The 16,440-nt window shown below is 39.1% G+C and overlaps 1 protein-coding gene and 1 long non-coding RNA gene across 2 annotated transcripts in view; one reads left to right on the top strand and one right to left on the bottom strand.

Annotated features, from left to right (window-relative positions):
* Positions 1 to 548: 548 nt before the first annotated feature.
* On the bottom strand, positions 549 to 6,644 carry LOC123608820. Its single transcript, XR_006717463.1, has 2 exons — positions 6,376 to 6,644; positions 549 to 1,420 (listed from the first exon to the last, which is right to left on the bottom strand). It is a non-coding gene; the product is annotated as an uncharacterized LOC123608820 (long non-coding RNA).
* A 49-nt stretch (positions 6,645 to 6,693) lies between these two features.
* The window catches only part of OSTM1 (osteoclastogenesis associated transmembrane protein 1), a 41,546-nt gene continuing 31,799 nt past the window's right edge, over positions 6,694 to 16,440 (top strand). Inside the window, exons 1-2 of the mRNA XM_045499202.1 lie at positions 6,694 to 7,236; positions 12,533 to 12,647. Of these exons, the coding sequence (XP_045355158.1) occupies positions 6,709 to 7,236; positions 12,533 to 12,647 (643 nt within the window). The 5' untranslated portion in view covers positions 6,694 to 6,708. The remainder of the gene's footprint in view (positions 7,237 to 12,532; positions 12,648 to 16,440) is intronic.

Here is a 16,440-nt window from a genome sequence, read left to right as displayed (position 1 = left end):
TATCAAAAGATACATAAAATCCATATATGGTTATTAATAAACGTTGAACAATTAATAAGATTTTTTAAGTAGGGCAATCACCTTTCAATATATAATTAAAATATGTCTGTTAGTCAGGGTTCTCCAGAGAAATAGAACCAATAGGATATATAGAGAGAGAGGGAGAGAGAGAGAACTAGATATAGATAGAGAGAGTGGGGAGGAGAGATGGATTGTAAAGCATTGCCTAACATGATTATGGAGGCTGAAAAGACCCAAGATCTACAGTTGGCATGCTACAGACCTAGAAGAGCTGATGTGTAGTTATATTGTGAGTCAGAAGGCCTAAGAACCAGAACAGCCAATGGTTTCAGTTCCAGTCCACAAGCTTGCAGACTTAAGACCCAAGAAGAGCTGATGTTTCAGTTCAAGTCTTAAGGCAGGAAAAAAAAAAAAAAAAAAAAAAAATCAATGTCCCAGCTCAAAGCAATCAGGCAGAAGGAGTCGCCTCTGACCCAGCCTTTTTGTTCTACTTAAGTCTTCAATTGACTCAGTAAAGCTTACCCAAATTAGGGAGGGCAATCTGCTTTATTCAGTGTACTCATTCAAATGTTAGCTTATCCAGAAACATCCTCACAGACAAACCCAAATAATGTTTGACTAAATGTTGGGCACTCCATGGCCCAGTCAAGTTGATATATACAATTAACCATCAGAAAGAAGTCCACCCCTTGTCAACTTGGAACCCATATGCATCTCCTTAAACCAAATTTAATCTCTAAATAATGACAATAACAAGGTCATAATTCTACTTAACATGATATAATAACTTGCATAAACCAAAAACATACTAACCCTTTCCCTTGAAAGGGAGGTAATATTGTTGAATGATGTTCACTCTTCTTGATACCCCATAATTCAAATTCTATAATGTAAAATTAACAATACTTAAATATTATGACATAAAGTCAATATATCTTACATTACATGATAAGGAAATACAAGAGGGAAGAAAACAAAGGTATTTGTGAAATACACGCACACACATGCATAACAAAGTAAGGATAAATACTCATGACAATTATAGTCCTCACTTCTATAACTAGTCACATGGTCATTGCTTGTATTTATAACTACCTTCTTCCACTACCCATTCTGTTTTCCCTTTGTCTTCAGCCAGCATCTCAGGTGGTCATGCATGATTTTTTACCGTTAGGGTGACCCAAATCTTCATTCCTGAAGGATGTGAGCCATTAGTTGTTCTGTCTGGGTTGGGTTGTTGCAGTTTTCCATCGGCCTTAATCACAGGGCATGGTAATACAAAGGGATCCCCTGTATTTCAGACATACTCTTCTTTCCTTCTATGGTGGATGAGTAGTCCAATATCCCCTTGGTAGTCAGGATCAATCACCCCAGCCAGCACAGTAACTCCTTTCTCTGCCTGTTGATTCAGACACATGGGGAACTCAAAGTGGCCAGTCGGCAGTCTTAACTTCCAGTTCAGTGGAATCATTGTTGTATCGTCTGGTAGAAACATTCCTCCCCTTGGAACAAAGACCTCTAGACCAGTGGAACATAAGGTCATGGGGACAGGAAGCAAAATTGTGCTAGTGAATTATTAGGGTTAATAGTGAGATTTACCATTCCCATTGTTACCCCTTGCTTCCTGGACTCATGAATTCTGGCTATAGGAGAAAAAAAGCACCATATGTTATATATCTAATTAACCATGAGTCTTCCTGTTATTGGGAAATGGATTCAATGATCAGAATTTGGCCACTCACAATATACAAATACTGGAGTACACATATTCATGAATATTTCTTTTTTTAAAGTTTTTATTTATTTAGAGAGAGAGGGGGAGAGGGCGAGTGGGGAGGGACAGAGAGAAACAGAGAGGGAGAGAGAGAATCCCAAGTAGGCTGTGCGCTGTCAGCACAGAGCCCAACATAGGGCTTGATCTCATGAGCTGTGAAATCATGACCTGAGCCAAAAACAAGGGTTGGACGCTTAACTGACTAAGCTACCCAGGCACCCCTCTATTCATTTCTTTATTGAGGAGGTATTTATTTAAAAATATATTGATACAAAGTTAAAGTTCTAATAAAATTCATCTAAGAGAAATATGCATTTATAACCAGATAATTTGTCAGGTAAATGTGATTAAACTTCATTGTTTTAAAAATACCCCAATGCAGAGGCTATAAAGTACTCTATTTCGGGGTTGGAGATTTGGGAATGAGATTGGTCACCAGAGTGAATACATGAGACTCTCTGCAAAGTGTAATGAATGAATATGATTTACATGTTCCATGTGTTCAGGTCATTCCAGTCAGGCATGCAAAGTTTATGGACATTAGGAGTTAACTTATTGTGGGTTGTTTTTTTTTTTTTTTGCATATTAGAGAATTTGGAAAATAGAAGTATAAGTTTCTACTGATGTATCAATGGAAAAACCATTTAAAGCAGATGTACATTTGAATTACAATGTAAATTCAATGTAACAAGTGTACTGAGTACTTTACTAAGGCCAGTACTTGAGTATACAAATATAAACAGGACACAGTTCATATTCTCCATGAGGTTATCAGCTAATGGGTGAAGGTGGGGGGCATAAGACACACTCTAATTACTTTACTAAAGAGTGAAGTAAAACAGAGGAAACTGCCATTTAAGATAGCAAGTCGAATACATGATTAGATCTGCTCCTTCCTGAAATCCCACCAAAATGACAATAAAAAGATTTTTGACACACAAAGACATAGAGAGCAGGAGGAGAGAAAAAAAATAAGACTACTGGAAGCTGGAAAGCAACTGGACTAATGACAACTGATTTAGCAGAACTGGAATAGTTGAATCCTAGGCCTACAGTGGAAAAAAAGCAAGTGAATTACATTATAGAATTCTCAAGAAACATGGGAAATACAGGACCTGAGGTATCTTTGAAAATGTAGGTAAACTGAAGCTAAAAGTCTGAAAGTCTGTTTACAATAACCTCCCTACAACTCTGTCCCACCCAGCAGAATACTTAAGTAAGTTGCTGACCTAATATCCGATTACTCTTGAATGCTTTTCTATATATATATTCTATGAATAAAAATATTTTCTTACATGGACACAATATAATTATCAAAATCAGGAACATTATACATTACTACCATCTAATTATCGGATTCTACTCAAATTTCACTAGTTTCCCAATAATGTCCTTTATGTCAGGTGCAGTCCCTCAATCTTTCCCTGACTCTTATAGCCATGCACTTCTGAAGATTACAAGCTAGCTATTTTATAGAGTGAACCTTAATTTGATTTGTCTGATGCTTTCTCATATTAGCATCATGTTATGTATCTTCGGTAGGAATATAACAGAAGTGATGTTGTGATCTTCTAACTACATTCCATCAGGTGGCATACAATTTCTATTTATCCAATTGGATGATATTCATGTTGACCATTTGATTAATGTGGGATCTGACAGACTTATCCACTATAAATTTATCATTTTTTTTCCATTTGTAATTAATAAGTATTTTGGGGGGAGGAACTTTTAAAATATGTAAATATATTATTCCTCATTAAATATTCAATTTATTCATTTATTTAAATACATTAATATAGGCGGGGCACCTGGATGGCTCAGTCGATTGAGCATCCAACTCTCAGTTTTGGCTCAGGTCATGATCTCATAGTTCGTGGGTTCAATCCCTGTTTGGGATTCTCTCTCTCCCCCTCTCTCTCTGCCCCTCCCTGTCTCTCTTTCTCTCTCTCTCTCTCTCAAAAATAAATAAAACCTAAAAAAATGTATCAATATAGGCTTGCGGTTTCCTGTTGTATTCAATGGATTATTACATGTTGACCAATATTATTTTGATGCTCAAAATGTCCCAGGTTTGACCAGGGGGAGCCTATTCAAGCTGTATGTTGTTTTCATGTCCCCATCAATTCTTTTTTTTTTAATTTTTTTAACGTTTATTTATTATTGAGAGACAGAGAGACAGAGCAGGGGAGGGGCAGAGAGAGGAGGAGACACAGAATCTGAAGCAGGCTGCAGGCTCTGAGCTGTCAGCACAGAGCCCGACGCGGGGCTTGAACTCACAAACAGTGACATCACAACCTGAGCCAAAGTCGGACGCTCAGCTTACTGAGCCACCCAGGCGCGCCACCCCCCCCCCCCCATCAATTCTTTGAGCACTTTCTTACTTTCTGGCACAACAACATGATCCAGGCTAAACTTGTGTTTTTCCGCTGCCCCAGTGGTGGAATCAGTTATTTCTCCAAGGATTCTTAGTTTCCTTTAGGGGAGAATAATATTTAGAAGCTACCACCTTGGGCTCAATATGTGCTCATTATTAATGGGGTGCCTCTGCTACCAGGCCTTCTCAGTGGACAAAGCCAGGGAAAATACACACACACACACACACACACACACACACACACACACACACCCATATACAACTATATTTATTTCTATATCTGTATGTATGTCCAGTCACTGATATTGCTAATTCTAATCCAACACTACAGAGTTCATTCTACTGGTCTCTCTTTTCATATTTGTAACTCCCTTCTCTGAGAGTGAGAAACTGGACCTTCATTATCCTTAATATATTTACTTATTTGATCAATCCTTCTGAACATAAGCAGACTCCCACTCACTGCTGCCCCCTCCCCTGCATGGAAACTCTTCTTACCCTACTCATTTAAAAAAATTTTTTTTTAAGTTTATTTATTTTTGAAACAGAGAGAGAGCATGAACAGGGGTGGGTCAGAGAGGGAGACACAGAATTGGAAGCAGGCTCCAGGCTCTGAGCTGTTAGCACAGAGCCCAACGCGGAGCTCGAACTCATGGACCGCGAGATCATGACCTGAGCTGAAGTCGGACGCTTAACCGACTGAGCCACCCAGGCGCCCCTCTACTTACTCTACTCATGATCCAATACCTGTATCAAAGCTGATGCTTTCTCCTTATCCTCTAATGCCCTCTTCCTCTTCTTCTTTTTTTTGAGATAAAAAAAAAAAATCTCTCCACCCATCATGGGACTCAAACTGACAACCCCAAGATTAAGAGTCCCACACTCTACCCACTGAGCCAGCCGGGCACCCCTGTCCTCCTCTTCTTACCTGTTCTCTGACACCCTTTGTTCCAGGAAGGGAAGGGGAAAACGTGATTTCTTTCACATTCTCTTTTAGCCTTTTTTTTTTTTAACTATTAGAAACAATACTGCATTAGTCATGGTGTCTATACAAGGTTAGTATATGTTTAAAATAAATTCCTAGAAGTGGACTTGTTGGGTTACAGAGTATGTGCCTTTGTCATGCTGTTGATTGTGCTACATTACTTTTCAGAGTTTAAACAATTTACTCATGATGATGCCTGAAAGAACTCTTAGATACATAGAAATACACAGAAAGACCTAAAGGTGACAGGATAACATTTGAGAAAATTATGACAACATTTTTTTCTCTTGTTATTTCTCTGGAAATACATTTATCGTTACATAAGTCAAATTTCCTACTAATTCAGTTTCTCGCTAAAGAAAATGGAGCAAAATTTAGCCATCACGAGCAAATTTAGAAATACAAAACAATAACCGAACAGACTGGCTAAAAACTTTCAGAATGCTCAGAAACATAAATTAGCCCCATAAGCTGAATGGGAGTTATTACAGTAGCCCTGCAATTTGCAAGGCAGAAATGAAAGCAGGACGATACAAAACACCAGGAAATATTTTTTCTACCACACGTGTTCGTCAGATACTTGTCAGAAAACCGTTTTCCAAGTCATTAGCTTACATCCTGCAGCCCAGCAGTGGTATCGGCGCTCGTTGGGGTGGCCTCTCCCATGGCCTCGGGCATGTCAGAAATCGGGAGCTTGCAGTTACGTGGTTTGCCCAGGACTTCCCAGGTTTTTGCCCTGGCTGCAGGTTTGTGCTGCACCTCGCGAACCCCTCCAAGTACCAAGCAAACCCGGACGTTAGCTACCCTAGGACCAGGCTTACACTGAGAGAGAACTTGGACCTGCGCTCTCCAACACGGCAGGGCTAGCCGCATGGGACTATTTACATTTAAATTAAGTTCAATGAAAAATTAATTTCCTCGGTCGCCGTAGCTAAGTCACAATCGCTCAGCAGCCACAAGTGGCTAGCGGCTACCGTATTAGAAAATGCAGATATAGAATTTTTCCATTATCGCAGAAAGGCTATTGGACAACGCTGATGTTGACACTTTGAAGTTAAAAGGAAAAAAAAGCTCGGAAGCCACTGGGCTCCCCTACCCAAAATAATTAACAGACGTTATTACTCCTTCCAAATAGGATAAGGGAGGAAATTATGCTAAGAAACCACCAAGCAAAAACCTGCAAAGGCACCTGCCGGAAGGCTTTCTCGGGGAACTCACGTAATTCTCACGGCGGAGGCCGTCCGTCTTTCTGCTGTGTGAAGTAACTCCTCAGACTTCTAGAACGCAGGGAATCCCAAAGCGGTGGGCGACAGAGGGCCAAGAACCCCGAGATTCAGTTGTTCAAAGCGTTGGACGCCTGTAATTCACAGGGTGGGGAGCCTCCGCTCTGCGGTCCACAGCCTGACGCCACCCTCGGTCTCGCATCCCCTCCGTCAGGTGCTTGCAGCCGACCAGGAGCGCGAACCTGCCTTTGTGCGCGCGCTTCTGCACGAGCGCGCGCGCGGCTCTCGGCAGCCAATGGGGCGGGGCGCCGCGCGCCGGGGCGGGGCCATGACGCGCGCGCCTCGTGACCCCGCTCGCGGCCTGCGCCCGAGGAAGCCGGAAGCGACGGCCGTCAGCTGCGCCGGCTCGCGGGGGAGAGGCGGGTTGAGTGCTTTGGGGTTTGTGGACCCCGCGATGGAGCTAGACGCGCCAGTCGCGTGGCGGAGGTCGTTGCTTTTGCGGCGGCTGCTGCTGGTGTCGCTTCTGTGGTCGGGGCTGGTTCTGGGAGCGCTCGCCGTGGTCAGCAGCCCCCACAGGGTCCTCCACGACCTCCTGTCGGAGCAGCAGTTGCTGGAGGTGGAGGACTTGTCCCTGACCCTGCTGCAGGGCGGAAGGCTGGGGCCACTGTCGTTACCCCCGGACCTGCCGGATCTGGATCCCGAGTGTCGGGAGCTGTTACTGGACTTCGCCAACAGCAGCGCAGAGCTGACCGGGTGCTTAGTGCGCAGCGCCCGGCCGGTGCGCCTCTGTCAGACCTGCTACCCCCTCTTCCAACAGGTCGCGAACAAGATGGACAACATCAGTCGAGCCGTGGGGGTGGGTAGCGGAGCACACCCTGGACCTCCGGCGTGGAGGGTTGGGAAAGGAGGATGTAATGATGGTAACTCTGGTCGGGGCGGGGGGGCTCAGTTTTCCTGTTTGTAAGAAAAAAGGGTTGGACTGGGATTGTGGAGTTTGGGGCATCAGAAGAGTGGGTGGCATTATAGGGCTTGGAGTTTCGATTTTTGCCTCTGTAGCTGCTGTTGGGCAGCTTGATACATATTTGCAGATAGGTATGGCTGTTTTTCTTGGGTCTCCTACACCCTTAACCCTACTTTTCCTTTCCCTTCCCTCCTTTACCCTCTTCGCCCCACTCCAGTACAGTTTCTTCCCATCTCTACTTGGTGTTCCCAGAAAGGACCCTTTCCTGAAACTCCAAGTAGAGTGGAGAAACTCTAGTATGGCAGTGGGGTTAGGAAGATTGAGCTTGGTAGCCAGAAAATATCAGATGCACTACTTTATAGCAGCTTGGTCTTGGATTAATTATTTATAGTCTTAGTATGGACTTAGTGTAGTATAGACTTAGTATAGACTTAGTATTAGACTTAGTATAGACCCCTCGGTAAGATGGAAAAAACAGCCGCCTGTTGTGACTGTTACAAGAATTACAAGAGCTGACATATGAAAGTTCATCTTTTAGCCGTATACTCTGAGCAAATTACTTACATTCTCTGTCTGTATTCTTATCTGTAAGATGAAAGGAGCTCTTAGAAAACTAGCACATAGTAATAGTTCTCAGTAAATGGGAGTTAAAATTTTAGGAAATGATATATCTACCCTCCATTCTTGATACCCTTAGTGCTTTTCTGGTCATGTGGTAGGTCCTGTGAAGGGTTTAATAGAAAAGAGGAAGGAAGGAAGAAAGAAAGAGAAAGAATACGTGTTCCTAACTAATAAGAAATTTTATAGGGTCTAGAGTAGGAAAGGATAAGAGTGTCAGGGCTGGTAGGAGTCATGAGGTGTGGGCCGGATATGCCTTGTAAAGGAAAAACATGAGGAATGACATTAGGGTTGTGGAGGGGGAAAGTTCCTCTTGTATTGAGGGGACAAGTAGTCTCACGAAAATGTGATTGGAATTATTTCATCAATCATAGTTGATTTGACAAAAACTTATATAGAATTGCATCCTGCTTTAAGTCAGCCTGATATTCCTTAAGGTAAATCTTTTTTTTTAAACATATATAGGAAATTTATTTGCATTAAATAAATATGAGGTCAATCTTCCTGTAAAGAGCTAGTTTTAAAGGTAGTTGTCAAGTTTGGAAAAAAACAATTAAAACCAATGAATCACCAAAGTAGTAATTAGTAAAATTTATTGTGCACACACCAAAAAAGGCAGTATGAACTGGGAGCACTCAAACCAAAACATGGAATGAGGCTCAGAGATACACTATTATAAAGCAGTTTACATAGTATAGAATGGTGACTGTTAATTCTTCACAGCGTTGGTTACAATATAGGAATTTTCTTTTTATTTTTCATAGGAATTTTCTGAAAGAGAATTGGTTAGTAGTTACCTCATATCAATTTGGGAGAACAGTTTAAGTCTGGCTTATGATTTTCAAAGGGATAAGCAAGAAGTAGCCCAGGTCAAGATAGCTTCACTTGTCTTGCAAAGTAAGCTAAATTAAGTTTTTGTTTGTGTGACTAAACTGGCTTTGCCTGATCAGGGAATATTCAAGTCTGGTCTCCATTTGTTTAATTTTAACATAGTTTAAATTTAGGCTTCAGTATTTTTCAGGCATACTTCTATTACATGTAACAAGGTGGATATCTATCCATCTATCTATATTCCTATGATTTTAAAATATAGCACCCAAGACTCGTCCCTGGCACAATAGCAAGGTATGATATGACATCATATCTGTTTTGAGCAATTAAGTGAGTTGTTTTGTGGCCAAGATGACTGAATCATGATGCAAAGCTTGGATCTTTTGAGGGAGCAAATGCTTTCCTCATTTGTGTAGATACAGTGGAATTAAGAAGAAGTTAAAAAATTACCCCAAACTCTAGTGGTACCCATCACCCATTCTGTGTATGAATTTCCACATGAATTCCTTACTGCCCAAGAGAGACTTCTCAGGTAGGGGATGGCAGAACCTTCCTTCCTTTCATTCATGCCTCTCAGATTCTTTTTTTTTTTTTTTTTTTTTTTTTATTAGGTGCTTCTCAGATTCTACCAGTGGATCTGGGCACCGGACTCACCTCACCCTTGTGTGAAAGGAAGAGAGTAAAGAGATTTAAAAAGGCAGAAAAACCCTTTATCCAGTCTGGAATTCCTAACATCCTAGACCTTGACCTCTTTCCCTTTCCTCAGTAGAGCTGGATGTGCTTTGCCAGCTCAGAAGCATGATTTTTACAGTTCTGAGTTACTTCATGGATTTTAATGTTTATTTATTTTTGAGAGAGAGAGAGAGAGCACGCATGAGCGGTGGAGGGGCAGAGAGAGAGAGAGAGAGAGAGAGAGAGAGAGAGACAGAACAGAAGCAGGCTCCAGGCTCCAGCTGTCAGCACAGAGCCTGACGCAGGGCTTGAACTCACAAACTGTGAGATCATGACCTGAGCTGAGGTCAGACGCTTAACCGACTGAGCCACCCAGGCACCCCACTTCATGGATTTTATAGGCTTCCTTGGATTGGTTCTGGAATTGAATCATCATGTGTAATAATGAACTTCTGGAAAAAAAGTGTTCTGAGTTTCTTATGAGTGAACTGGAAGGAATCAGTTGTTCTTTCTGTGTGTGGGGGGGGGCAGGCACGGAGGGGGTATTTCTCAAGAGTAATGTATTTTCTTTGACTCACATAAACTCAGTCTTTCATTTAAATGAGTTTAATTCGGGACATGGTATTTTTAAATATTGGGCTGGTAAAACGATACAGGAGGAAAAGAAGGATAAGGCCCAAGCTCCAAACTATCAGTTGGAGAGATAAACCTCTTTTGTGAAAAAGAAAAAAGGAAAAAAAAATCATCAATGTGAATGTTATAATTCATACAATAGCAATTTACAGCAGAAGGGTGAAGGAGATACTGAATTAAAGGAGGGAACAGAGCAAGGGGGCATTAATCAGAGAAAACCTATGAGCTGAATTTTGAACAAGATATCCTTTATCATCTCTTTAGGCCAAATCCATGTCCATGGGTTGATTGAGAGATGAGGGGAGTATAACAAGGAGAAAAAGAATCTAAGGTAGAAATTAGCAAGCTGTTTCTCTGGTACAGCAAACTAATTCATTTAACTATAATAGAATTGTCTGATAAGAATTCTGTTTTCTTATCAGTTCCTCTTGGAATTATTGAGACAAGGCCTGCATATGGTTTTATTATCTGAAGGTAAAGAATACAGAACTGATTCCCTCTTCCTTACAGTCAGTATTTTTTTCTTTTAATTTAAATGGATGGTGGTTTCATTGAGCTGTTCAGCATCCTCAGAGAAGTTACCAGGATGTTTTGCCCCCCCCCCCCCCGCCCCAAACTCTGAATTGCTTAGCTCTATCTCATTCTACTTGGTTTGTCTAAAGTGTACATAGATAGACATAGATATGGATAGATATGTGTATTTATGAAGGTGCTAGTGATTAGGGGTATGTATCTGGAAGTGGTCAACATACTTTTTTTCAGTATAGATTAATACACAAATTCTTAAGAATATAGGGGGAGAATCAGAACATAGAATAACATAATAATCTGTATCTTTCATTAGCAATCAGAAAATAATGCTTCTAATGCATTCATTTAAGAAAATTATTGAGTATTATATGCAGGCCAGTGGTAGTTACTAGGGATATAGCTGTGAATGAGCAGACCTTGTAGTCTGGTAGGGAAAACAGGCATTAACTATATTATAATACAAGTAATTACTTAATTCAGGTGTGATAAGTGTTGCCAAGTAAAAAAAAAAAAAAAACCCAGATGCTACCAAAGCATATAACAAGGGAGCTGATCTTGACTAGGGCTGGTGGTAGGTAGAGTGGTCAGCAGTTAAAGCTGATACCTAAAATCTGGGAGGGTGTGGGGCGGGGAAGAGAAGGTATACATCCAAAAGAAGTAACAGGTGTGAAGACTGAGTCTGGTGTGTTTGAGCACTAGAAAGAACTCAAAGTACTATGAGCCAGAAGGAGACCTGTGACCTGAGCCTGAAGAAGTAGGCAGGTACCAGGTCATGTGGGCCTGGTGGGAGCATGTTTAAGGGTTAGACTTTGATGTTGAAGCAGTGTGATGTTATTGAGAGGTTTAATTCTGTAGAATGACACGATGAGATTCGTACATTAACCATCCTGGTTACATGAGAGAAAGTGGAGGAAACAGACTGAGGAGGGTAGGGGAAGAGTAGGTGTGGAGAGGTGAATTAAGAGACTCTTGCAGTGATGTGGTAAATGGTGGCTAGACCATTGTGATGGGGAGAAATGGACAGATTTCAGAGCCATGTAGAATGTAGTCTTGACAAGACTTGGTAGTTAATCTGGGGAGGTTCTTGAAGTCCCAGTGTTTATGGCATTCCCTTACACTTTCTGTGTTCTCAAAACTCCAGGATTCTTACAGTGCCTGGTAAGTAGTAGGAGTTAAATAGCTTTGAAAGAATGAAGGGTCAGCATGACTTAATTCCTTTCTTGGGACAAAGGGGAAAAGGAATAGATAAGGATCAGATAGTTTAGGGACTTGGATTTATTTATTTGCATAGTGTGAGTTTTATTATTCAGATGACCTGTGGAAAGCATATTCATTCTATCTGGGTATAAACTATTTGGGTACAAATTGGATGTGTCACATTGTCTTGTGGATTATAAGATTTTTACACCAAAAGTTGCCCAGAAGGTAAAACTCAAATGTGTGATCATTTACCGAGATTAAATAAATTATGTAAATAATATATGTTCATTGTAGAAAAATTTAGGCAGTGTAAATGAGGCAAAAAAGAAAATAAAAATCACCATATTTCCATTATTCAGAGATCATGCCAGTGCTACATTTTGATGAAAGCCTTCCAGAATTTTTTCCTGTGTGTAAAAAGCAAGAAACAAGACACAATTTGGCCCTAAATGGTTGAGATTGTTTAATAGAAGCAAATATTTATTTAAGAAGCAAAGATTTTCTTCCCTTGCTAGTGAACCTGGTACCAGTAAATATTAGCTGCTTTTATTATGGTTATTAATTATATCATTATTTGCTTATATCAAACAGTTAAAATGCTTCTAATCTTTTAATTATTTTTATGAGAACTTTTGCCTTATGTTGTTGTTTAGGAAGTCTAAAAGTACTCAGATTATATTTTTCTACCTTTTTGTTGTTGTTACAGAATACATCAGAGAGTCATAGTTGTGCCAGAAGCCTCTTAATGGCAGATCGAATGCAGATAGTTGTGATTCTGTCTGAGTTTTTTAACTCCACATGGCAGAAGGCAAATTGTGCAAGTAAGTAATTCTTTCATTTTCATGTTGCAGTTATGGTTCAATGGTATAGATGTCAGATTTTATTTTAGTGAATTTTGAGATCTTTGAAGCTAGATAATACTTTTTATTACCAAGTTTAAATGAACTGCAATTAGCATCATGGTTTATTAGTGGGAATTACTTGGGCAAATATTGAAAGGCAGAAAAGTGTAGCAGTTAACAGGATGAGCTTTGTAGTCAGAGCTGGACTTCACGCTAAGCTCTGCCACTTGCTAACCCTGACTGACTGGCAGTCAGACCTTGGGCATGTAACTTCACCCCTTGGAGCTTCAGTTTCTTCATCTGATTTGGGGGTAAGTTGGGGGCAATAATGGGAACCTACCTTATATGATTGTTTTTAGGATTAAGTGAAAAAAATTATGTAAAGAACTTAGCTGGGTAGCTGGCACGTAGTTAATGTTGAAGAAATGTTAACTGTTTACTATCATAATGATGATGATTATAATCTGTCAAATGGAGGTGGTGGGAGGTGATAACATCTGTTCTACCAGTTTTGCAGGTTTATGTGTATTTGTATAATACAGTGAGATCTATTTTCAGGCACTCTTGGGGAAAATTAAAACCACTGTTTCAATTTGTAAGTGTTTTGAATACCAACTGTGTACCAGGCAGTTTTTGTTTTCCATGTCTTATAATTTAGTGATGAAGAAAGTTATATTTACAGGATAACCCTAAGGTAGATAAATAAATGCTTTAATAAAGTTATCGAATACTTGGGGGATATAGAAAATACATTGGGGAGAATTTGAAATGACTTCTTAGAGTAGGTACCTTTTGATCCTATTCCTTTATGGCTAGGCGTGATTTCAAGAAGTAGAGATGACAGGAAGGACACTGCAGAGGGTGAGGCACCACAGACAGAGGCACAGAGGTGTCAGAGTTGTAGCATTCCAGGGTCTGGAAGCACAATGGGAGATAAAGTTGGAAAAGGAAAGTAGGACCTTGACTGACGCAGTTTATCACCAGTACATTAAGAAATGGTTATATACTATAGTATGTTGGGCATTCACAATACACATGGAATATTAAAGGCAGTAAGGACTACTATAGGTTAAAAAAATTTTTTTAACATTTAACCTAGGACTTTCCAAGCTGTTTTTGTTTTGTTTTCTTTATTTCATTAAAAAATTATTATTGAAGTATAGTTGACCTACAATGTTATGTTAGTTTCAGGGGTGCAACTTAGTGATTCGACAATTCTATACATTACTCAGTGCTCACCATGGTAAGTACAGTCACTATCTGTAGCTTTTTTTTTGTTTTTACTACAAAGACCCTTTATTTTTTCTTTTTATGGAATCCCATTGGAAGAGGAAGAGAGAGACCAGTGAGCAAGTTATTATAATAGTTTAGGCAAGAAGCAGAGAAAACACAAAGTAGGGCATGGGCAGGGGAAATCCATAGGATTTAAAATCTGTGTACCTGTATGTAAGTCATTAATGAGTTTAACTTTTCTAAGGACTTGTCTTTTTGTTTAGTTCATATGAGAAAAACTGTAAATGGCAAAAAGACCCCTGCTAAGTTTTTTTCCTTTTTATTGACTCTCTTAACTTTGTCTCTATTAATTCAGATTTTATGGTAATTTGAACAGAGACTTGGCTGACAGCCTTTTTTAAAGCAAAAGCTTTACTTTTTTAGTGTAAAAATTTCTAGTATAAATATGATTGAACAGAATTTGTATACAGTTGGTATTCAAAATGATTGAACAGAGTTTACTTAACCTATATAGGAGAATTGTTTTTAAGTATTCTTAAAACCTTAAAAAATCCATTAATATAAAAAATATGTTAATTATAAGTAATTTAAAATTAATTAGAGTAAATGGGATACGTATTGGATTTCAATTCTTTTGAATGGTATGACTTAACTTTTATACTTGAGAGGCAAAGCATCTTTTGTTTAAAAGATATTTTGTAACAAAAAAAGATATTTTGTGACAAAGACTTCACTAATGCAAAGCAGCTTTCTTCTCCAGTTAATTAAAAAAGAAAGAAAACATTTTGCTGCATATTTACTTAATATGGTAGTTATAAAACTCTTTAGAATAAATTCTTAGGATACCTTTGTTTTCCTGTGACCCATCCTGTCTTCTAAATATTCCTTAAGTAAACTTCTTTTGAACAACAAGTGAAATGCTTACCTCCTAATTAAAATTTGGCCAAGACATATGGTCAGGTGAAAGAAGCAAGGTGCAGAGAAGTATGACATCTTTTGAGGAATTAGGAAACCAAGAAGACTTAGTTTTCATTGTACTTATATTTGTACCCTTTAGATTTTATGCCATATGCATTTAATACCTATTCAAAAATACATTTAAAAATTTTATCAGAGGGGTGCCTGGGTGGCTCAGTGGGTTGAGTATCCGGCTTTGGCTCAGGTCATGATCTCATGGTTCGTGAGTTTGAGCCCCACGTTGGGCCCTGTGCTGACAGTTCAGGACCTGGAGTCTGCTTCTGATTCTGTCTCCCTCTCTCTCTGCCCCTCCCCGACTCATGTTCTGTCTCTCTCTGCCTCTCAAAAATAAATAAATGTAATAAAATTTTTTTTTTAATTTTAACAGAATGTCCAAATTTAGGGTATTTATATGTTAGATGTAGTCAGTCTTTTTTAGCATTATGCATTAAAAAAATTATCTTCCATTCATTTTTCATTCACATTTTAAACTTTCATTGTAACTTATATTCTATATTTTAAGTGGAAATAAAGTAGTTCTATAAATATGTACTCCCTCAACTGTTTTCTCTTGGACATTCTAAAATAATCATCTTAACTAGAATTGAATAATCTCTACCAAAATTACCTGGAAACTCTTCTAATTATGCTCTTTGCAAATGTATTTAATAAAGATAATGTGAACACTTTCTGAAAATTTTAAGGAATTGTTCAAATAACTTCTAATTTTTTGCCAAAATTTAATAAAGCATTCTTACTTGAGCAGCATAATCTTCTCTTACGAAGTAGTGAGGAAGAAATAGGAAGGAGAGAAAAAATGAGGAGTTAAAGAAGTTGAGCAACAAATTAGCGGTTAATATTTCTCAGGGCGCCTGGCTGGCTCAGTTGGTAGAGCATGTGACTCTTGATCTCGGGGTTTTAAGTTCAAGCTCCACATCAGGTGTAGACATTTACTTAAAAATAAAATCTTAGAAATAAAGTAAATAAATATATGGATAGATAAATAAAATTTCTCGGTTTTGTAGCCCTTGTCTCATTTGAGCTTCACAATAAGCCTTATGAGGTAGAGTGAGGGTTCGGAGAGTATAGATGAACTGCAGATCCAGAGTCTAGAACTAAATTCAAAAGGCTTTAAGATTGTTCATCTGAATAGATGGTGTTTATGAGTTAATGCCTAATTTAGTTTATTTATTTATTTATTTATTTTTATTTTATTTTTTTATTAAAAAAAAAATTTTTTTTTAACGTTCATTTATTTTTGAGACAGAGAGAGACAGAGCATGAATGGGGGAGGGTCACGGAGAGAGGGAGACACAGAATCTGAAACAGGCTCCAGGCTCCAAGCTGTTAGCACAGAGCCCGACATGGGGCTTGAACCCACAGACCATGAGATCATGACCTGAGCCGAAGTTGGACGTTTAACCGACCAAGCCACCCAGGCGCCCCCCTAATTTAGTTTTTTAAAGTAGTGCTTGACAGATTCATTGCACAATCTCTAAGAAATGCAAATATATTTTAATTAGCCCACAAAAGTTTAACATTTATGCTATATACGTGCTTGATATTATGGAAAGCCTAATCT

The sequence above is a fragment of the Leopardus geoffroyi genome, chromosome B2, assembly GCF_018350155.1.
Source record: "Leopardus geoffroyi isolate Oge1 chromosome B2, O.geoffroyi_Oge1_pat1.0, whole genome shotgun sequence".
Classification (NCBI taxonomy): Eukaryota; Metazoa; Chordata; class Mammalia; order Carnivora; family Felidae; genus Leopardus; species Leopardus geoffroyi.
This window is presented reverse-complemented; position numbering and strand designations above follow the sequence as displayed.